Source organism: Oxyura jamaicensis, chromosome 1 (genome assembly GCF_011077185.1).
Source record: "Oxyura jamaicensis isolate SHBP4307 breed ruddy duck chromosome 1, BPBGC_Ojam_1.0, whole genome shotgun sequence".
NCBI classification, from domain to species: Eukaryota; Metazoa; Chordata; class Aves; order Anseriformes; family Anatidae; genus Oxyura; species Oxyura jamaicensis.
In genome coordinates this window covers 177,260,449-177,283,411 of record NC_048893.1, presented here as the reverse complement: position 1 = coordinate 177,283,411, position 22,963 = coordinate 177,260,449, and the positions used below count along the sequence as shown (strand labels likewise).

The window sequence follows — 22,963 nt, the reverse complement described above, 5'->3', positions numbered from 1 at the left end:
AGTAGTGTAACAAAGCATTTCTGGGACTAAAAGTGACTGAATCCAAGAGCTCCAATTTGTGAAGTAGGTCAGTATTTGTGTTCCTCTCTCCCTAGAGGGAGCCATCAGATAAATGTTAGGAAAATGGTGTATTCTTCTGAAGAAAACTTGTTCTCTACCAAGCTAGAATCTAATGCACAGCCTACAGAGAGACACAGCGTCAGCCTGGCCAAAGGTCTTCAGCCAGCCATGTTTTCAGCCTTCTGTTGAGAGAAACAGCCGTGTTTGCCATGCCAGCAACGTCAGTGGTACTGCACAGATAACATTTTGGAAGAAGTGGCAGAACCAGAACAAGGGAGCTGCTGGGAAGTGAGGTTTTCCTTGCCAGTTAGAAGTCTTGGTTGTTTTCCCTTTCTTACTGGGTACAGTAGGAGTTGAGAATCCCCAGTCAGGAATTGGGAATGGAAAAAGGAAGCTCTGGAGCAATGCAGAAAATTGAGCTATTAGTTCACCGCCCACACAGCCTGCTTCCCTGGGCTGTTGGCCACTTCCAGGTAGTCAAGATGAAAAATTCATCCTGTACATCCTCATTGCTACAGCAGTGTATGGGCACGGTGCAGGGAACCGGTGCCCAAACCAGCGATAGCAGGGTTTGCCCCAGGCTGTAAGCCAGGGAACTGGGGTATGGGCTCCCGGCGGGGTGGGAGGAGAAGAAATAGAGTTTACTCAACATCAAGACCAGTGGTGAAAGCTTCAAGAAACTAATTTGAAACTGGTGTTAATTTTATTAGATACCTCGGTGGTGGCAATGCCACAGAATTTTCTTGGGACAGGACGCAGTCGAGGTGGCAATGGGTCTTTCACATCTGAAGGAAGCCCTGACCCGCTACAAAATGTTTGTATTTGGTTAGCATCTGCAAAAATGCCAAATTCAGTTAACAGGGGTGAAAAAATTGTGCAAAGAAGCCTGGAAAGTTCAAACAGCTGGAGAAGGGCAAAAGGAACATCTCCATAATGCCTGACACCTCTCAGCACCATCTCAGCAGTGATGCGGCTCCCTGCCATCACTGAAATATCAACGTGCTTCCACATCTAATGCATTTCTTACTGCTCTGCTTGAGGCAGATAAACACTGCTATCGGGCAACTAAAACAAAGAATGAGAAATTGAAGTTAGATCTTCATAGACTCATCTACCGCCCCATCACCAGAACAACTGCATGCTCCTCCTGGCTTAAGGATCCTGACCAGGGCTGGGACAGGGGATGGGTCAGCTTTGTACAGTTCTGGTGAACACTCATTTCAACACTACTGGCTTTTTTTGGTGTGCTGATAATGTTCGTTCCTAGCATATACATATATAATATGTATTTGCAAACACTTTGCTGGTAGACGGGTCTCTCTCGTTTTCATTTTGTCTTGAGTTCAGTGTCCCCACGCAGCAGAAATTGCAATGAATTGCAGTGAAGGAGATGGCAAGCTCTCCCGGCCTCTGCTCACAGGAGAGGTGCTCCAGGCCCTTCGTCACCTGGGTGGGCCTACACTGCGCTTTCTCCAGTATGCCCAGAATCGGAGAGCTGGGGGAAACGTTGTTTATTCCTTTCTGACAGTGACATCCTCCTCAAGAGGATATCCTCAAGTTCAAGAGGATGAGCTGGGGAGGCCAATTGGGCTTCACTGTCATGAGTGACTCTAAATGAGTGCTCCCAGATGAGGACACGACTGTCACCATTCAGAACTGGTCTAACACTAGCACTGTTCTAACACTGCCAGACTTTCAGCCCTGTGCACTTACCCTGTTTTAAAGTATCTAACCATGGCGTTAGTCTTGGACGGTCAGTGCCATCCTTGCACTGCCCACATACTTTTCCCTTCCCTTAATTATTTTCAGCTTAAAAGGACTGAAGCTGGGGGCTGGGGAGAGAATCAGTGCTTGGGTCCATCTCCCTTCAGCCTGGAACACACAGGGCTCACATCAGCTGTTCAAGCGCTGTGTGCGTGGCCCAGTCCTGCCCCAGCACCCGCACGACCCCGACAGATACCGCTCACTTTCGGAGCGGGAAGGGCAGGTAGATTCTCTGACAAACACTGCTTCTTCCCCCAGAGAAATACCAGCTAAGAGAGAAGCGAAAACCAAATTTTATAAAAATGAAGAGCAGGGGAAAGCTGGCATTGTTTGTGCGCCCTTGGGCACAGCAGGAGATAACACTAAGAGCTTGCCGCTGTAATTCAGCAGCCCTGGGGATGAGAGACTTTGCTTTGCTTCCGTGTGTGTGGGTGCATTGCACAGTTTACATCTGTACCAAAACACAGTGCACCCCCCATCCCTCCCTTCTCTCCCCCTCCCCCCAAAATAATGTAATTCTTGAAAACCAGCTCAGATTCGTTATTTGGCAACTATAATGCAAAGAAAAGCACCAGGCAACAGGCATCCCTTTTTGTACTGATCTAGAAGACAAAAGAAATCAACATGGTTACAGTAACAGTCCAAGACAGGGAGGTTGGCATTTTTACCTCTCCCACTGTCAAACCCTCCTCGTTTCATTTGGGATGTAGAGGGATTATTGTTAAACAGACCTATTTTCCCTTCATATCTCTACATTATAGCTCTAAAGGTCAGAGCAAAGGAAAACATTTTGCTTTCCTCCCCAGCTTCCCTTTCAGCTTGTATCATTTTCTAAGCCATGACCAGTCTGACCTGATATGGGTCAGCTTTGTACAGTTCTGGTAAACACTCATTTCAGAGCATTCATGTTAAATTCAATAACCCTCCAGATAGTTTATTTGGAAAGAATAACAGAGGAAATTTTGCAAAATGGGCTCGCGTAGCCAACATCCACCCATAAGCAACACCAAAACCACAACTGCTTGGGAGGAGAAGATGGGGACAAGAGTTTACTGCAGGAATTCAAACAAACCTTGCTCTGAAGTCCAGTCACCAGGAAAGAAAGTATACGGGCTTACAAAAATATATACGGGCTTATAAAAATATTAACATTTAAGCAGGAAAAAGTTATTTTAGTGCTACGTGAATTATGTTTGAAAATAGGATTTAAACAATGCTGCCTGGAAGGTAACCAGCACCAGGCTGTATGACCAGGAAAGCCAGGGTGGCATCATTTCAGACAGCTGCAGAATGCTTAAGCCCCATTTATGGCTTGTATAAATAGAGAATTGTCCCTGAAAATATGTAGCTGTCACACCACGCACACGTGAAGGTCCATGCACTCTTTATGGAGGCAGCTCATCAGTCTGAGATTAACGCCATGGATTGTGTTTACCTTTTTGTTTCCTCGAAAGTGAATTACTGCCAGGCAAGCAAAGGAGAAGGTTTGTTTTCTTTTGGCATTCTCTCTCATGAGGAAGCCTAAAGCTCTTCTCTACGTAGCAATGTGCTTTGTAAGGGTAGACACCCTGACCTTCCATTCTGCAGCGAAAAGTAAAGTACAGAGCGGGACGTGACTGAGCACCACCGACCTGCTGCGTCACGGCAGGTAGGGACCAACAACCCCGCTTAAAGAGGAGACACAGGAAACTCCCAGCCTGTGGTTCCATGCCAGTTTCTTCCAAAAGCATTGGCAATAATGTGTTAAATTCGGAAATGGATGTAGAGGAAGTCAAAGATGACTCCTCAGATAACATCCCTCTGGAAAAAAAAAATGTGGGTTTCTGTTGTTGTTGTTTATTCATCTCAACAATTTCCTTTTAAAATGGTAGGTTAGTAATCCAGGTTTTTAAATACTTTTTATTTTTTTTAAAAGAAACTGTCAAATATGACAACAGGACAATGGGTGTCATTCAGCAATATCAGTTTCTGATCTAGAGAGGAAATTAATAAAAACCATCAGCATTTTAAAAAATAAATATGACTAACCGTATGGAAAACAGGAAAAACAAATTCATGTTCAACAACACAGACAGATATAAATGCTGAAATGTTGCTGCGCAAGGTAGAGGTAGAGGTAAAACAGACTTTTCAGACCCAGACCAGCTTTAGATGCGCTCCCCACGCCCCCATGCACACCCTCCCAAAAGCTGCTCACAGTTGTCAATAATTTCATTTGAATCAGCCTGCAGCCTCATCAGAGCAGGTCTCTGTGCTCCTTGCAATGCTCTGAGCTGGAAAACTATTTCAGCTTTTGTAGGAATTAGTTGCTATGCAACCTGGCCCCCTGGTTGTGCAACTTCTGCAGCAAGGAGAGTGGCTGGAAGCTGCACTTCAGCTCCTGCGAAACAACACAGCGCTCTCCGGCTGGTGCCTGCGAAGACAAGTGGATGGCAGAGCCCTTTTTAGGAATTTCAAGTCCATCAAACGCAGAGGATGTGCAGCACAGCGCCTGGAGTTCCTCTACGGAAGAGAGCATCGTCAGCAGGAACATCCCAAATAGAGAGGTGCTCGCTGTGGGGAGAGCCGATTGCCTTTATGCAGTCTGTCGATACTGAAAACGTACGTGGTGAGACACAAACCCAGAACCCTCTGTACAAAGCAGCAAGTATCCTGACACAAGGAAATACAAAAAACTAAAAATTGCACCGCACACGGATTTTCTGAACAAACTCAAGACAACCGAAGTGGGATCGTACAAACCATTAGTTAAAAAAATACCTTCTTGGATATTTTGAGAGTAAGTGGAAAGAGTCTTCGTGCAAATGTTCAGCCTTGATCAAGCAGAGGACATAAAATCGTTGTAAACACATTAGTTCCTTTCTCATCCGCTGTATGCGCCCAGCGTTATCTATCTTCTGCAGTGTGATTAGGGTTAGGAAATCTGTTTCTTCTGTAAATATCACCCTTCAAGTTCCACTGATGCATCATCAAGACACGACTGGTGTCATATCCCACAGCTGTTGATATAGCAACATATAATAACATAGTGAATAGTGGCAAAATATAATAAAATACAGGATGTAATGTCATATCTAAGTAATCTGCACTTTTTTATTTTTGCTTACAGGAGGCTACTTGGCCAGAGCTGGATGCACCAGGTCCAATGGTCCAACAAACATTTTCTAACACTCATGTCACTTTACACTTTATAAGTCGAGTTCATAGCTGGCTTTAAGAGAAGCTTAAAAAAAAATCCACAATATATTGCTGACTTGAACGATAAGCAGTCATACTATGATTATGAGGTTGGGTTTTTGTTTTGTTTTTCATTTCTTCTTCTTTTTTCAATTGCTAGAGCTTTGCTATAAACTTACTCATCATTTTAGCTATGTCTCCGTACAGAGATTTGACATCTGTGGGGCCTTTCTTTACCTGGCCACACAAACTAATTAGCCACATCAAAACACGGTTTGTCTTCCTTGAAGAGAAGTCACTGTGAGCACTGACTTTGCTGCAGTGTCATCCCTGTCCCTTCAGGCAGGAACTTCACAGACCAGGACCTCTTTGCTCTTTACTGGGCGGAACTGCATCAGTTGGTGAGAGGGGGCTCTGAGTGGAAGACAGCGGGTAGGACACACGTGGATCCACATGGGAGAGAAAGGGGAAATGAAACAGAGGAGCTAGAGCAATCTCCTCACTCCTACCTTAATAACCTTGTCTGTCCCCGAGGTCAACAGCCATCCTCTGGTGGCATCAAAGTGTACGTGAACTATGTTGTGCTTGCTGTCGTGGAAAGTAGCTGTGGGTGCCCGCCTGAAGAAAGAGATCCCACATCAGCAAAAAATGTGTCTGCAGGATTTTTCAAATAAGCATTTGAGTGCTTCTGTAAGACAGCGACTCAGCAACCTCTCTGTAAACTGCAATTTGAGACCTCTCCTGCATGATAAGAGCGGGGGTGTACGTCCCTCTGTCCCTTCCCTGGTCTGTGAGGGACTTCAGGGGCTTCTCTTGCCCCTTCTTCAGGGGCCACCCCACCGGCTGCTCCCTCCCACAGCCCCACAGGCGCTCCGAGATGAGGAGTTTTTTCCTGCTCCAGGCTGTCCACACTTACTCTTCATCCGTGATGGACTCGTGGCAGCTATCGCAGACCCTCACTTCAAACTCGAAGCCCATCAGCGGGATGGAGGAGCGCTTGGAGCTGCACTTGCCGCAGACGGCCTTCCCGCACTTGCGGCAGTGATGCTGTTGGAGACAACAGGCAAAAAGACTTCTTCAGCCACAAGCCCAGAGACAGAGCACTGCTCGTGTCCTGCTGCCTCTACCATCTCACTTCAGCAGGACACAGCTGAGGCTGCAGCAAACAGAAAAGCTACACTTCCAGGGGAGACAAAGGAAAATGGGCAAGGGCTTCAGAATAAATAGGTCAAAACCAACCAACCAAAAAAAACACTTTTTTTTTCCTCTGCCTGGGACAAGCAGCAGCTGATCACCAGCTTGGACACTGGGAACTGGCAGATAAAGCACTGCACAGAGGCTGGGGAGGGGGCTGTTTCCCTCCCCCTTGCTCTATGGTGACACCACACACGGCCCAGGGAACCACTGCTTCCTCCCCAGTGGGTGCTTGGCATCTGTGGGTCACAATTTCTTCACCGAGTGACCAGTGTTACAGCGGGTTTTCAACAGGGTAGAGGGTGAAAAAAGATGTCCAAGCTGTCCTCTTTTTGTTAGGAGAAAGAGATGGGAAGACAGGACGAGGAGAACGTCCAACCTGCCCTAGGCATGCCCATCTTTTGAGACTCGCTTTGGGTGTGTAGAGGACTACACCACCACTGGGCAACGCCTGCCGTGTTAAAGGATGTCCAGGTCAAAGCAGGACAGGGCTGCGGTGCTGCAGCATCTTTCTAGAGCCTCATTCCAGCCTCTCCTCTACCACGTATCACCTAATCATCTCAGCCAACCCCTTGGCCTCTTTCAGCCAAGGTTGTGTTTTCTCATAGATTGGCTGTGTAGGACTGCAGGGCTGCCTTGCCTGCCGTAACAGGGTCAGGCTCTGTAGTGATGAGCATCGCATAAAGAAAGAGGAAAAGGCAGCTCAGCTGTGGCTCAGACACCTTTTGAGACTTTCAAAACTTTTCAAGCTCCACAAGAGCATCTCTTCCAGCTTTTTTACGCCCTGCTCCTAAAAGACTGGGATCCACGGCCCCCTCCTGCTGGGCAGGGAAATGCAGCGGCGTGTTCCAGGCAGACCAGTACGCCTAAATTTCCAGCACAGCCTGAGCAGTTACAGATGTTTACCCAAGCCCATTGAAAACACCTTTGCTTCCAGCACAATCTCCAAAAATCATCTGCAAATTTCTTTCTACAACAGACTCAACTGACAATAAGCAAAATCCCACGTGGCTAAAGCTACAGACAGCCCCAAAACAATTTATTCAGCCCAGGCTCTACTATGTGCATTTGCTATTGGAACTGGCTGCAAAAGAAAAAAGGGAGAAAAAGCTCCTGCATCTGACAGGCCAGGTTTTTGGCTCTCAGTGTGCTCCTCCCAACCAGAAATCCAAGCCTGATCACTGAGGGCAGCTCACTGCTGAGCACTCAGCAGAAGAACAAAGTGCAAGTTCTCAAGCTGCTAGGGAGAAAAATAATAAATATAATAATAAAATAATAATGAGAGAGAAGAAGCCTAACTGCATCACATTAACACACCCAAGGACCCATACAAACCTGCCTGAGGCCTATTTTCTTACTGTCCCACATTTGCTTGAAGTTCCAGAAGAAAGGCTGGTCACATTTTTGACAGGAGTCGCTGTCCAGCCACTCAGGGGTCTGCAACACAAACAGAAGGAATGAGCAACAAACTTCTGTAAGAGCCCAGAGACAGGACAAGAGAGATGTGTTGGGGTGCAGTGATGTTGTCAACTGAACTGGATTAAAAACCATCTTCACAAGAAGCCATTTCACCTATTCGTGGGGGCGTCTATTTGGGCTTAGCTCTGAGCCTTGAAGGACACAGGAGGAACACTTCTCACCCACCACGTGAAGCGGAGTGTGATTATAAGACCCTAAAAATAACCCAGGAAGAAACAAACCTCCCCCCATCTCTTCACTTTTGGAATTAGGCGTGTAAAAATGAATGTCCTGTCTGGACAGCATTTACCATCTGCTGATGCCTCTGGTAGGAACTGGAGGCACTGAGTACTTCCAATAGCCAAGCTACTTATCTGGAGGGAAGGGGGAGGTATCTGCAATGTGGCTTCCCCCTCCACCTCTCCCTCTCTTTCTTTCCTTTCCTTTTCTTTCTTTCAATGCTGTAAGAGGCGTTCCTGCTGTCAGAGGTATCTGTGCTGCAAATCACACAAGGCAGGCAAAATGAGGTTCTCCTGAACAAGCCTGAAACCCAGAACAGCTTTTTTTCCCTGTTTTCACACAAAGATGATGAAAGGAAAGCCTTCCATTTCCTAATGCATTGCAAGGATTGGCACTCACGCTGTGGCTAAAGAGGGTAAAAAGATTTAAAGAAAAAGAAAGAAAATGACAAAGGCCTTTCTCTCTCCTGCAGCCAGGTTTTGCTGTGAAGAGCAGCAAGGAACAGACTCCCCATAGGGAAGCAAGTCTTGTCAGATCCGGGAAGATCTCAGGAAATGCCTGAAATGGAGGGGGGCTCGTGGAGGGAGCAAACGACCTCCCCTACACTTGGATCCCCTGACATGTGTCGTGCATTGAGCTGCTGGTGGATAATGCAACCCTTCTCCCCACGGTATTTAGTATTAATATTCCTAAAATATTATTATAGGAATATTCCTAATTAGTATTTAGTACTAATATTCCTAAATACCAGGAAAGTATTTCCATATTCCTAAATACTATGACAGCGAGGCAAAGATAAGGTAAGGCTGATGGAGACCCTCAACTCCCACAGCAGGTTTGACCTCCAACAATAAAGCAACTGCCTGCTTCGGCTTCCTCTGTCAGTTACTTTGAAGGCTGTTCACCCTGCAAGGGAAAATCTGTCTTTTCTACCCACAACAGCATTTTAGATTAATGCCTACAGATCTGCATGAATAAAGTTTTCATCTCTTCAGCATCCGAACATTAAACATGAAAAAGATGTTTTGCTCATGACAAGGAGTTGCTTTGTAATCAAACAGAGACACACTGCTAGCGTTTTTCAGATGTCCCCTTCTCACTGCTTTTAAAAATAAAGATTAAAATAAGGAATTGGGATAAAATGGCTTAATTCACTCTAATGAAATCTCAGAGATGTGGGAAAACCTGATATCAAAGTGAATGCCGAGCAAACATCAAGTGGAAAAAAAACTTAAACCAGGGGAAAATACCATAGCAAAAATCCAAAAGAAAGTGCTGTAGGACCCCCAAACAGGAACTGGTGCTAAGATCTCAAAGGTTTACCTTTTGGAGGCATTTTAGCACAATGGACACCCTATGGTGCTACGGGTAACAAGAAGAAGCCCAAATAGCAGTAGCCAGGGAAAGCAGCGCACCCATTAGCACCTGCTACTAAGCCCTCATTTAGCTAATTATATTTCTCCTCCACTCTTTAACCAGTCTTCTCACATCACTTCTGTTTTGCAACAAACCAACCTTAACCCCTTCCTGCAGCCTTTCGAATGCGGCGGATGAGTAAGGTTTTAATTTCTGGATGAAGTAAAGTTTTCATTTCTGGATGTCCAGGCTGCAGCAAGAAGGAAACATCTGGTGGGAGGGAGGAACCTGCTTTGCTTTCGTTTCCCATTTGGAGCTGATGACATAATTGGCCATTAGATTAGCAATTAAAGAGAGCCAACTGGAATGCTAATTCACATAAAAAAAAGGGAGCAAGAGTAGCTCGGTTCTTGCCTAGGCCTATTTCAGTCAGTTTTAAAATCCAATTTTCCACTTATCGTTCCTCCTTGCTCAAGGGAGACACGCACAGCTCGGGGAGACCAAAACCCTCGTGGAGAGGCAGCAAAGCTGATTACAGACGGTGCTGCTACAAGCACAGGCTGCTCTGGGAGAAACTCACCGCCCTTATCCCTCCTCGCTTTTCTCTAATTACAGCGGTCTTCCCCACGCCGTGCTAAAAGGATGAGGCGAAGGAATGCACCCAGAAGCGTGTTTTCAGCTGAATCCCTTGCAGCCAGAGCCCCACGCTGGCTGGGATTAACCTCTCCTTACCCCAACCCGCCCACCGCGGGCATTCGGGGTATTCGTGGTGCCTGTGCCCACCCGCAGCCTTGCCCACCTGTGGGAATAGAGCACAGCACTAAGCACGGCTGCTGCCTCTGTGCAGGAAAGCAGAGGCTTGCCGTGACTCATTTTGCCAGAATGTGCCACATTCACCACTAGGGCTGAAGCCTGACTCACTCGATCACCCCGCTGAGTCAGGTCTTCGAAGCTGTCGAGCGGAGGCAGCTCCCACAGCAGAGAAGACCCAGGGTACGTTTTTGCACCTGTCTGCATTTGCTGGCCACGCAGCATGAAAGGAATTGGGAGGGCGTGGGTGAAATCTTACTGTCTGGATAACCAAAGCCATCATTTATCCAGTTATGTGTGTTTATACCAGAAGGGAGCAAGACCTGGTAGCAGGTGAGACTGAAGCCATAACTAAATGCCTTTTTAACAAGAATAAGGGAAAAAAAAAAAACACCTGGGTTGCAGGTTTCCAGAGATGACAAAGGCCTTTCTTATTCTGTTTCCTTAAAAAAAAAATAAACAATCTATCCATTTACTGCTGGAATATTTCTCATGATGTCCTGAAAAACAAAGCAGAACATCTCACGATACCCTCCTCAGAGGATGTCTTTCAGAGCAGTAAAGGACAGAAACCATTTAGCAGCTTACTTAATACACATTTTCTGCCAGATAATTTCCCCTGTACCATATTATCAAAGGCATGGCATAATTGCTGTATAATAACTGGAGCATGTCCAACAACATTTTTAATGCCTGGAATGATCTTGTTTGAATGGAAAGCTGCACACCTTAGAAAGACCCCGTCTTCCCAAGACAGTTTCAGGGAGAATCAGCAAGAACCAGGTCCCTACCTCCTGTCTCTCAACATCCATGTTCCAGACAACGATTCCCCCGTCGGCACCACACGAGATGAGCTGCCGAGTGTGGTGAGCATAGGACAGAGACTGAACTCGGTCACTGGAAAAGAAACAAGACAGTTAGTAATCAACCATTTAAGGCTTGCAAAAAAGTAAACACAAAATGTACAATAAAGCAATATAAATCACCCATCTGCCCGTATGCTGTTGTGTTTTGATTTTTTTTCCCTTTGTTTTTAAAATTCTTGGTATTCACTGGATGTAAATTGGAGTCTTTGCTGTCCAGGTGGAACCAGAGCCAGAGCATTGCTCACCTGGGCAGCATCCACAAAAGCAAGGACCTGTTCTGGTAACTGGTTTCACTGCTCCTGAGACTGGGAGCTGAGCTGGGAAGCCAGAACAGGGCTGCAACTGCAGCGTCTCTCCCACTCACATCTGAGTGCCCCGGTAAGGCGGCTTCTCTTCAGAAGGCTGGTAGAGGTCTCCCACAGCATCCTCACAGGCAAGCTCAGGAAGTGCGGGATGGATGAATGGACAGTGAGGTGGGCAGAGAACTGGCTGGATGGCAGAGCTCAGAGGGTTGTGCTCAGTGGTGCAATCTAGTTGGAGGCCTGTAGCTGGCTAGTGGTGTCCCCAGGGGTCGGTACTGGGCTCAGTCTTGTTCAACTTCATCAATGGCTTGGATGAAGGAACGGACTGCACCCTCAGCAAGTTTGCTGATGACACAAAGCTGGGAGAAGTGCCTGATACCCCAGAGGGCTGTGCTGCCATTCAGAGCTACCTGAATGGCAACAGCCTGGAGGGCTGGGCAGTGAGGAACCTCATGAAGTTCAACAAGGGCAAGGGCAAGGGCAAGGGTCCTGTCCCTGGAGAGGAATAACCCCACACACCAGTACAGGCTGGGCCCTGGGGGTCCTGGTGGGCAGCAGGCTGAGCGTGAGCCAGCAGGGTGCCCTGGTGGCCAAGAAGGCCAGCGGTGTCCTGGGATGCATTCAGAAGAGTGTTGCCAGCAGGTCAGGGGAGGTGATCCTCCCCCTCTGCTCAGCCCTGGTGAGGCCACACCTGGAGTGCTGGGTCCCGTTCTGGGCTCCCCGGTACAAGAGGGACATGGAGCTACTGGAGCGAGTTCAGAGGAGGGCTGCTATGATGATGAGGGGACTGGATCACCTGTCGTATGCGGACAGGCTGAGAGCCTGGAGAAGAGAAGGCTGAGAGAGGATCTTATCAATGTCTATAAATATCTGATGGGAGGGTGTCAAGGGGATGGGGCAGGCTGTCTGCAGTGGTGCTAGAGACAGGACAAGAGGCAAGGGGCATAAACTGAAACAGAGCAAGTTCCAGCTGAATGGAACTTTACTGTGAGGATGACAGAGCACTGGAACAGGTTGCCCAGAGAGGTTGTGGAGTCTCCTTCTCTGGAGATATTCAAACCCCACCTGGATGTGATCCTATGCAATGTCCTCTACATGATCATTTTTGGCAGGGGTGTTGGACCAGGTGATCTCTGGAGGTCCCTTCCAGCCTCAACCACCCTGTGATCTGTGTTTTGGTAACGTTCTCCAACATCTAGAAACAAAGCACTGAAGAACTGCTGAAGATTTTCTTTTAGCACTAACAAGCATGGAGAGTTTCAAAAATAATAAAGGAATTGCTGAACCGTTTCTAAGCCTTCCCAAGGTAAGGTGGATGATTTAGGTGCTTTTGCTTCTTCTTTGAAAGAAAACCCAGTGTTTAAGAAACAATACAGTTTAAACACACAAAGTATTTTTTACTTCTTTCTTTCTTCAGCCTACCTTCACAGTGCTGACCTGCATTAAGTGAAATGTTTCCTGATTCCCATTGTCATTAGGACCAGGTCTCTATACTGCATGGAGCCAGCCAACAGCCATGCTACAGATTAAGATCCAGAGGCTAACTTTGTATCAGAACTAATTTCCACAGTAATAAATATAGCAGAAGTGCATTAGCAAGCGCCAGTGTTAGGGTTCAGGAGTGATCTAGGAATTCCCACAAGAACTCTGCAGTGCTCTGAAATCCCAGTGGCCCCACCAAACCACTCAGCAGAGCACAGCATCCCTCAGGGGAACTGTATGAATATGTAAGAAGCTCTAAATAGTGCCAGACCAGAACCACCATGGGATTTAGCCTCTCCATACCTAAGCCTGGCATGCCAGTCCCACATGTATGCCAGCATTTAAAAGGCTCAGAAGTCATTGCAGCTACAGCCCTTCTACTTCTAGCCTAATGAACACCCAGCACAGGCTTACCCTTCTTCAAATGCATCTACTGTACAATGCAAGTGTGAGGTCTGTACATGCGGAGATGAAGGCTCTTTGTATTACAGGGCTGTTGAAGGCCCATGTGGGTAAAGCACATCACTTGTAATTCAGGCTGGAGGTAAAGTGAAACGGACAACACCCGGTTAGCATGGAGTAAAACAGAACTAATTGTCCAAGCCTGATGCTCCCTCTAGGGGAACCAAAGAACCTGACACCTAAAAGCAAGAATTTCCCTGCAGCTGTTTTCATTTGAGGACCCTTCCTTTCCAGCAGAGGTGCACTCTCACATAACACATTCAGGACCGTAGGTAACTGTGCTTTCTTTCACTGCCCTTTGCAGACTTTTAAAGCAGACTGTGGACACCAAACTGAAAAACTCACTATAAGCAATTTACTCTGGTTGTATATGGACCACAGGGAGTCACACATACAAGCTTGAGGCATGTAAAAGCTGTAACCTCTGGGCTGTTTCTGTTTCCAGATGTGGCTTCTGCCTTCAGCTTTTCTCTCTCAAAAAAAAAAAAGAAAAAAAAAAAAAAAACAGGAGGAAGGGCTTTGAATATACTTATGTCCTTGCAGCTCGATGGCTGTTCCTTTTCTTCCTCCAATATCCCACATTATAATGGAATGATCAGAACTGCCTGAGAATAAAACTCGCTGTATTGGGTCCCAACAGAGAGCAGTGACGCCGCCTGAAATGAGAGATGCACAGAACAGTCATTTCATTAGAGAAGAATGCAGCTAAATATATACGTACATATTTAAAGATATCGCCAAAACCAAAGAGAGAGTGATTAAAAGTGGTTTCTTTAGCAAGGGCCATGCAGCCACTGTACTGGCCATCTGATAAGCAGCAGCCTGGGAATGTTACTGAAGCCCTACCCTGCTCTTCTGCAGCCAGAGGGCTCAGCTGCTGCTCGTGTGGATGAACCCACTGAGCAGCAGAGCGCAGCAGAAGGAAAGCCACCATATGATGGTCACGGTGTGACTGCACAGCTTTTCATCTCCACCATTCCCAGGTGACAGATTTTACAGTAAAACAGAAGGAAGTCGGAAATCTACAGAAATCTTCACAAGGAAGTGGGAAATCTACAGAAATCTTCACAGTATCTTAGCATGAGGACTGAACTGCCCTGTGCTTGAGCTATTAGCATTCAGTCACAGAGGAGGGATATGAAGGGAAGGTGCTGAGGAATGATAATTTCTTCTGTTAGACAGCAAGTTCACATCCCAGGGCTGCTGTTTTTAAAGCATGATGGAGCACAAGCCCCAGTAGCAAAACAACCACTCAGCACCTCCACTATGCACATCCGAGATGTGTACATCCCAACTGGGCAATAATGTCCACCAATATGGGTCTTTCCCCTCCACCCCCCAGAGTTACTGCAACTTTTGTCCTCACTCTACTTTAATTAGCAGTAACTGATTGGGGTATTTTCTGCACTTTTCAGATGTCTAATCCCTCTCTTGTTTTCACCAATAAAGAACAAACTCCCCTGAGCTATAGTGACAGTTTGAGCTCCCTTCCATGCTATTTACTGTTTCACAGGAGAGTTACATTGCCGTGATGCCAAGCACAGATGAGAACCACATATAGGGTCTCCTCCTCAAGCCTTACCTGTGTGTCCCTTAAATGTTGTAACAAGGCTGCAGGACTCTTGCTCTAACTTGAGTATGGTTACTTGCCCAGAATGATCACCAACAAACACGTGCCGAGTTTCCACATCAAATCTGATGGACAAATGCTGAGGAATCTACATTATTTACACACATTTTTTGGTTTATGCACTGCTTTTCATGACTTGTTAATGCTTTTACCATGAGTATACTGCAACCTCATGAATAGTGCTCCAGTTTGAAGGAGGTATTCAGGGTGTACTTTTAGATATCAGACTCATAGCTGCTCATACTAATAAAGCAGTCTGAGTAAACCAAATAGCAAGAAAAAAGAGACTATTCCTGAGGATATAATAACATAATAAAAACACAAATTATGAAATGCCTTGGAAGTAGCTCTTTCCCACGAACAGAGGAGTCTCATCTCCCCAGGCTCTCTAGCTTAAGTGCTAGAGTCTGATGGTGTTCATTTGTCCTCTTCCTTCAACTAAATTGTTTAAAATAACTGTTACTTGTTTCCTGCTTCTTTGTTATATTTAGGTATACAAAGAAAACTCTAATCTTTTTTTCCAGACCACTGGCCAGTGTCATAGAAGTCCTCCAGAAGATTATCTCCATAAATGGTTTTTAACAGCAATTCGGTGGCAATGCTCACGTTGCAAGAGCCAGTCTATGCTTTATGTCATATTTGGGGAAGTGTTGGCTACATCAGGTGTATCACACACCATATTCTTAACTGAATAAAATCCAGACCCGTTCAGCCACCTACTGGACCATCTATCTCAACAGATTCTGACCTCTTCATCTGATTTAATCGCACACTTAGATTCCGTATTGCATATTAAAGGATAAATTGCTTCACATTGATCAAATGCAGACAGGACACTGGGGAAAACAACAACAAAAACAACACAAACAACCAAACCCAAACATTCCTGGTTCTGCCAAGCTTTTTGCAATATTTGTCAATGGTTGTCAATTCTCCGGCCCTCTACCAGCACGACCCGATGACACAAATTAAAGCATCCTCCAAAATTTGGAATCACTTGAACCAGTCTGCTCTCTAGAGAGCTTTAGGAAATGCAGAGCAAATTTCTATATCACACTTTCTAAAATATTAATTAATTCATTAAAAATGGAGTTCACCCACTATGCCATTTAGATTAGTTTGCCCTTCATTCAATCAGAAGATATAATGCAAGTGCTTTTATTTCCCTTGTTCAGAGTGTAATTTTGAGTCAGTCTCATTTCTCACGAACTAGCAAAACCCACATCATCTCTAGCACATATGCTACGGGGCACTAAAAGGTCTGTTTATGCTAGCCCTTGCTTTCAGCCTAAGAGCTCATACTTTTCTACTTCCCTTTTCATTTGCAATAAAGCTGAATTAATATTTCTGTTATTGTCAGGCAGCTGGGGCAGCTCTAGGTGAATAAGCCACTTGAGTGCCATTTCTAGAGCCATTTATTCTTTAGTTGGCCCAAATTCCCAATGCACGGTGGGCTGTTCCAGAGTGAAGGACAAGTACTCATTATTTCATATTAAAGTCATTTAATTCTTACTATGCACAGACACACACACTGACCCGATCGCCGACCTACTTTGCTACCATTAATTTTTAGAAAAAAAGAATGCACTGCATGTTTGAACGAAGGCCCTGTCCTTATTTATTACAATAGCAGATCACAACAGGTTGCAGATTGCCCATTGTTTTGCTCAGAAATGCTTAGACCTAAATATGCCACCACGTATTAAGGAGACAAGGCAAGGAGAACAGTTAGTGTTGGGCTGTTGGTTGTTGTTTTTTTTTTTTTAATCGGCTTTAGGTAACGGTTTCTCTTACAATACACTGAACCTACACGGGACACTAAAGATGGAGGACAATTAGGGAAATAAAAAAGAAAGCTAACAAACAAAAAGGCCGTTTAAGTGCCAAAGAGCTCAGCAAAGGATACTGCAGGCCACAGGCCCCCGCGCTGGTGCGGTACCCTCCCAGGCGCTGGCCGCTCTCCGAACAGTGCCACGTAAAGTGCTTGTCCTGTCCGGTGCTCAGCACCCACTCCATCTCCAGGACGAACAGAATCATTATGACCCTGCTTTGATGAGCTGAAAATTAAGCAGACAGACATATAATTGCACCGCAAAGAACACGCAGGCAGAAGAAACAGCACCCCTTGTACCCAGCTCTGCCATTCCCTGCTCATCTGCTCGCCCTTCCCTGTAGAAGAAACTCACGATCAATAATCCTGTTGATATGAGCTACCATGAAAGCCTGTAAGGTTCTTCCCTTGCACATTCAATGTTTTTATGAGGAAGAGAAGCAAAACTTAATTCCTTCCATGCCTACAGTAGCCATCTATCTTTTAAGGTAGCCCAAGTCTTCCTTCCATCCTTGTACCATCACCGACAAAGCAGCCAGTGTGGAAAAGGCTCTATTTAAACCCATCTTGAGCTGGTTTTATGGCAGCAGAGCAGATGCCCAAACGGCAGTATGCTGCTGCTCCTCCTGCTGTGAGCTCTGGTGGATGCGGGCTGCCCATCGTGGTACCCCAGCAGCCGAGCAGTTATGTGCAGGCACAACCCGACACCAGGGGGAAGCTGTAGCATTGCATGGGAATCAGCTAAAAAGAAAATGGGAAAAATAACAAATAAAAAAGGAAAAGATCACAGCTGGGCAAGATGAATAAACCAGCTGAACGAATAAATAGCTGCTGCTACCTAAATAAAGCCCTCAAAAGCTTTTCATTAAAGCAATGGAACCCAGGCTTGTACAGAGGGCTTTTTGTATGAATGACCAGTGGGTTTGGTTGAGAAGTGCTGATTGAGCTGACATTTTAATAAAACAAGTGGCTTGAAAGATGTGCTGAATTATTCCCAGCTGTAAATGAACAGTGACTGCTGTGCTCCTCAATCCACAGGCCTACTGGTTTATTACTGTTCTGGGACCCGGCAACATGTGTTGCACAAAGAAGGCTGCTTGCATTTGTTTGTGTAAAAGCTGACACTCTGGAAAGATTAAACGTCTTTGGAAGCATAAAACCACCCCAAACCCTCCATTTGAATGCAGAAAAAGTTCCTTGGAACAATATGGAAAGATTGCTGTCTACCCTACAGGAATTTGGGTACTGAAATTGAAGGAATTTGGCCCATGCAAGGCTTAAAGTAGTAAAATTTCAGATGGTTGGAAGTTGATAGTAGGGCAAGGAAGAAGTCTGAGCCCTAGGATTAGTAAAGGCTCGGGAACATGAAGCGGTAAAATAGAAAGCTGGTCCTTCATTCACAGGTTTGACCACTGCTGGTGTGCAGAAAAAAATTGATTTGAATTGTACTCCTAAGAGAAAGCAGCAGCAAACATCATGCAAGGAGCAGGCTGGAGAGAAGATGGAATGGGGAAGAGCCATGCCTGGAGAAAATAGGCATGAGGGTGTGCGCTGTATGTAGAAGAAAAAAGGCAACAAACACAGCCAGCACGTAGCCATGCACAGTGCAGGGCAAGAGGTTTTGCTGGGGGAAAGGGAAAGATACAGACATGAAGATCAGCAGCAAACAACAGAAGAGAAGTGAAAGTTAGTAGAAATAAATAAAAGGGATGGACTGCCAGTTTCCAGTGTGAAGGGGATACACAGAAAAGCTCAACATGTGGAAGAAGAGCCCAAGAGAAGAGGCTATGTGTAGGGGAAAGCAGTAGTCAGGAAGTGGGGTGAGCTGGCCTGAGAGCAAGGAGGCAGGGGACACTACTGACATGGGCAGGATGCAGAAGGCATGGGGCTGAAATAGGTCTTGAAATCCCACTTAGTAGAACAATCTTGCATTAAAGTAATAATAAAATGAGGAGGAAGGGAAAAGCAGGAGCTGGCAACATTCCTTTCCACGCAAAGAAAGGAGTCATTTCCTGTAGGAGGCCAATGTCCCGTAACCCACCGAGTACTGAATAACAGTGTCATATCCACAATCTCTGCATTTTGATCTCTTTCGAGGAAGGGAAGGTTTCATGACTCCAGGAATACCTTGCAGCAAAACTTCCACAGATCACAGCCAGCATTGCCCCAGCTGCACCACACCAAATCCAGCCTCAGAATGGACGTGTCCCAGTCCATGTTTCAGCACCTTGTTTTCCCCATTGCCCACAGGGTGAGCTACATGGCATCCTGGTGGGCCTGGACCAGCTGGCACAACAGTCCTTCATGGCAACACCTCCTGCCTCCAGGTTGGTCTCACCAGGAGAAAAGCTTTGCACACTGTTGTTGCACACAAGCTCTGTACAGACAGCCAGGTGGGGCTTAAGGAGGTCCTGCAGCTAAAAAGAACCTACTGCTGTGCACCAAGCTGCTGAAGTGCACCCAGTACCTTGCACAGAGTTGTCCCTTCTGGTTTGTTTGCTTCAAAGGATCAAGGAAAGCAAGAGCTATCTGTACACCACACCACTGTGCAGAAACTGCCCCAAACAGCAGCACCTGAACACCGGTTTAGCAACAGCACGAAATCTGTTTCTGTGATCCATCAGAACATCACATAGCAAGATGGGCAAACATGCAGAAAAGACCAGGCTACAGCTCACCCTTCCTAGGGTGTGATTAGCCTGCAGGATTAAATCCAAGCATGCAAGTGGGTAAGCTAATTGCAAAGGGAGTTGCAGAACAGGTAATAGGACTCTGCATTGCAACAATTTGAACATGAAACCCAGCTGGGTCAAACTTTGGTGACTGTGGAGCAAACCATAAACTCAGATACTAAAGACTTGTACACCAAGACTGCAGCAATCTTATGATTTTCATACAGAGACTTTCACACAGAAGCATAATGCTCACCATACATCCCCCAAGTCTAATAGCAAAGGAGATAAAAGAATAAACTGTAGCATGTATTTATTACTTTTATTACTTTTATAAGAATATCTACCCCAAGTGCAGCATCCTTTAGAATTTTAACAAGGATAAATACCCAGGCTTCTTAAAGCATCACATTAATGAATATGAGAATGCAATTAGAGAAGTTATGGATTAATATTTCTTGGCCTTTTACTATGACAGGTATCCAATGATAATCTTGAGACTACTGAAACAAACATTTATTGAAATATAACCAGACTGACCCCAAAAGCTACAGTCTTAAATGCTTCAGCCCTAAAAGGTAACCATCTTTTAAATCTTCTGAAGTCTTCTAAATTGTTTCATTAGACACAGTATATTACTAAAAATTAAAAATTAATGTTCCCCTTCCCTCCAAACAGCCTGGATTTTGGACTGTTTGCTGTCTAGAATGATATTCCTAAGGAACATTTAAAATGAAACATGGAACATGAAATAGCTTTTATTTAAAAGTCTTGCAATCTCAGAACAAAGCACATTATTGATCTACTGGTAAAAACAACATTTATATTAGTTGAAAAACAAAATCACAGTAGAAGAGACTTCTTTCAATTCACAGACCTTAAGAGCACTTTAATAAAAATTAATGACAATACAGACTCATTAACATGGATCAGTGTTCTTACCCTGGTAACTTTTCACTAGTGTCATCTTGTTGTAATCTTCTGATAAAATGAATTCCTGAAGGAAGAGAAAAACACAAAACAAAGAAACAGTGCTTAGCTATGTGAAGTGTTTGGGAATGTTTTCACATGAATTTGTTACCAACGTAAGCTCTCCCTTTGTAACCACAGTACTATCTACACTTTTGCTAATTCTGAATACCTCAATCTAAAAGAAACCCCTCAAGTTATTTCACTTTTTAAAACTGCCTAAGAAAGCTTCTGAACAGAATGGTAGAGATGAGAGAGGAACTAATGAAAATAAGTTATACGAGCTGGCCAAAGTGGCTGGCACAGAGCAAACACCCCCTGTCTCAGGATCGCTTGGGCAGACATCTGTATGTGCATCCAGCTATATCTGCATGTGTGCACATGTGCATGCACACCCCAACCTGTACACACAGGAAAATCAATTTAAATATGTGTGAGTTCCCCCTGAAGTTGCTCATTCCAAACTACATACCAATAACCTGGGATGGGGGTGCAGTTCAGACACACCTAATGGGAGATGGTCTGCACTCCTGCTGCCTTGGTTTAACCACTGATCCTGCTTTCAGAGGAGGGAATGATGAAAACCAGCAGTAAAGAGTCTGCATGGCAGTCTCAGCTCCTGGAAAAATCCCATGTGGTTGCACTGAAGGAGCACCTGAGTGTTTCTGCCACTTGTTTTGGGGAGGGGAGCTGTGCAGGGCAGGGGAAACAGTGCCACAATACAACCCCTGCAATGTCACTCTGAAGGAAAAAAACAGGTAAAGGGTAGGCTCTGTGGCACCACCACATGAATTAGCTTTCAAACCACTCTCAGGTATCTGTGTGCACACACGTATTCAGAGAAACATAAGAAAAAACAAGGAGCTTGAAAACACATCGTATTAATTATTTATAAACAATCTATACAGAAACTCCCTGGGCTAATCTCCCTAGGGGACAGAAGTAAAACCTAACTTGTTTAATCTAGAAAGAGAGTGAAAACAAGAGGAACATCATTAAACACAAGATAAAATAAATTTTAAAGCACACAATTGTGAAATATTCATGTATAAGCACTGCCAAAAGCACTGTGCAGCAGACAGGTAGAGAGGACTGGGCTTCATGAGCCTACAGACTATTATTATAGCAGACCAAATGCTTAGTGCAGAAGAGCATGAGGAGACATTCTAACCACTGAAAAGCTGATATTTACCCACATTTTCTAAACAGGAACAGAGACGGTCACTCCATGTTTCCTGTGGGGTCGCTAGGTGATTAGCATGGCTTTCCAGCACCAGGATTATCCCTAACACATCATACCTAATGCTGGGCATCAACGTGGAGAGGCTACCATAGCCATCTTTTGAAAAGCTACAGAGCCCAGCTTCCAGGAAAACGACTGTGAGTGGGTTGAGGCATTTATGTATTTTGCTGTTACTAGGTTTCTGCTTGTAAATTAGTTATAAATACGTTCTCTTGAATTGTGCTATTTCATCTTCCCCTCCTTTATTCTGATCTACCTCCCTTCAGCTTTCCTCCGGCAGCCGAGGCCTACAATAGGGAGCGTTATTTAAACAGCAGCAACAAATCAATTAAGTCAGCTGGCTTTGTATACCAGGGTCACCTTAACTCTGCGAACTACAGAGCGCTACTGCTCTGCTGCACCTCCCTGCCTCCTTATGGGGGAAGTGGTTTTCATTAAGCACCGCCCGCAGAATGTTAAGCCACCACATGAAATGCTTCGCTACAAAGCCCAACTGAAGCAACACGCTTTGCTACGAACATTAACTGTCTGCTGTCGTCACCTAAAAACAACAGCTTTAATTGCTGCAACGTGTAGTGGGAGATTGTGTCTGCCTTCCCCACCGGTGTGCCTGTACCGGTACTGCCCCCAGATTTCACTGTGGTGACGCACAGATGCTGGTGACCAGAGCATCAGAGGAGAGAAAGAATGTGGTTTGCATTCTCACTTCATTTTGGCATTTTGCTTTTGACAAACTTGATGTGGCCACTCTGTTCAGCTACCTGCAGTGGAAGACTGAAAAAGGTGTTTGAAACTCCCCACTGCAATGCAGTGAATCAAAACACAAGTGCAACTAGCAAGGCTTACCCCAGTATTGACTAGCTATGTCTGCTGCAATGCTAACCACAGTTCCATACTATTGATACACCACTCCTTACAAAGAGATGAACACAGTCCCAATAACATGAATACTGGATATCATATGTTCTCTTTTATGACCCCAGAAGACTTCTTGCTTCTCATTTTTTCCCCTGAAAGCACATGTTACTTTGAGAGGCATCTCCTTGTTTTTGCATTTCCTAATCTTCCTCTGGTTCTTTTCCTTCTTGCTCCCCTGTACGCTGTCACATGCTCTTCCACTGCCCTCATTCCCCCATCCCTCTCAAGGCCAAATGTTTTAGTTACGTCAACAGACAGGTATTTTAACACGGGGCACCTTGCTCCAGAAATTCATGCCCCGTTGCACATACATTGTTGTCTGCACTGCAAAAACACTGACTACATCTTTTTAACATTAATTATTCCTGTTAAGATAAACAAAACCCATACTCAGGCGCATGCCTTTTCAGAGTCCTTGGCCACAGGGCTGACTGATGTGACCCAAGGTCTAAAGGAGAGCCATGGCCTTCCAGAGCTGCAGGTGGATACCAGGCGATGTATCACAAAACAGCACAAGAGACCTCTGCAC

The 22,963-nt window shown here is 45.3% G+C and overlaps 1 protein-coding gene and 1 long non-coding RNA gene across 4 annotated transcripts in view; one reads left to right on the top strand and one right to left on the bottom strand.

Annotated features, from left to right (window-relative positions):
- Nucleotides 1-3,703: 3,703 nt before the first annotated feature.
- WDFY2 (WD repeat and FYVE domain containing 2) overlaps nt 3,704-22,963 on the bottom strand; it is a 59,998-nt gene continuing 40,738 nt past the window's right edge. For all 3 annotated transcript variants that reach the window (XM_035323474.1, XM_035323486.1, XM_035323478.1), the window contains exons 4-12: nt 20,247-20,301; nt 16,708-16,858; nt 14,754-14,866; nt 13,701-13,827; nt 10,851-10,956; nt 7,531-7,632; nt 5,918-6,048; nt 5,511-5,619; nt 3,704-4,823 (exon numbers count right to left, since the gene is read on the bottom strand). In XM_035323474.1, coding sequence (XP_035179365.1) covers nt 4,794-4,823; nt 5,511-5,619; nt 5,918-6,048; nt 7,531-7,632; nt 10,851-10,956; nt 13,701-13,827; nt 14,754-14,866; nt 16,708-16,858; nt 20,247-20,301 — 924 coding nt within the window. In that variant the 3' untranslated portion in view covers nt 3,704-4,793. The remainder of the gene's footprint in view (nt 4,824-5,510; nt 5,620-5,917; nt 6,049-7,530; nt 7,633-10,850; nt 10,957-13,700; nt 13,828-14,753; nt 14,867-16,707; nt 16,859-20,246; nt 20,302-22,963) is intronic.
- On the top strand, nt 8,475-8,724 carry LOC118165492. The gene is made up of 2 exons (XR_004750075.1): nt 8,475-8,614; nt 8,650-8,724. It is a non-coding gene; the product is annotated as an uncharacterized LOC118165492 (long non-coding RNA).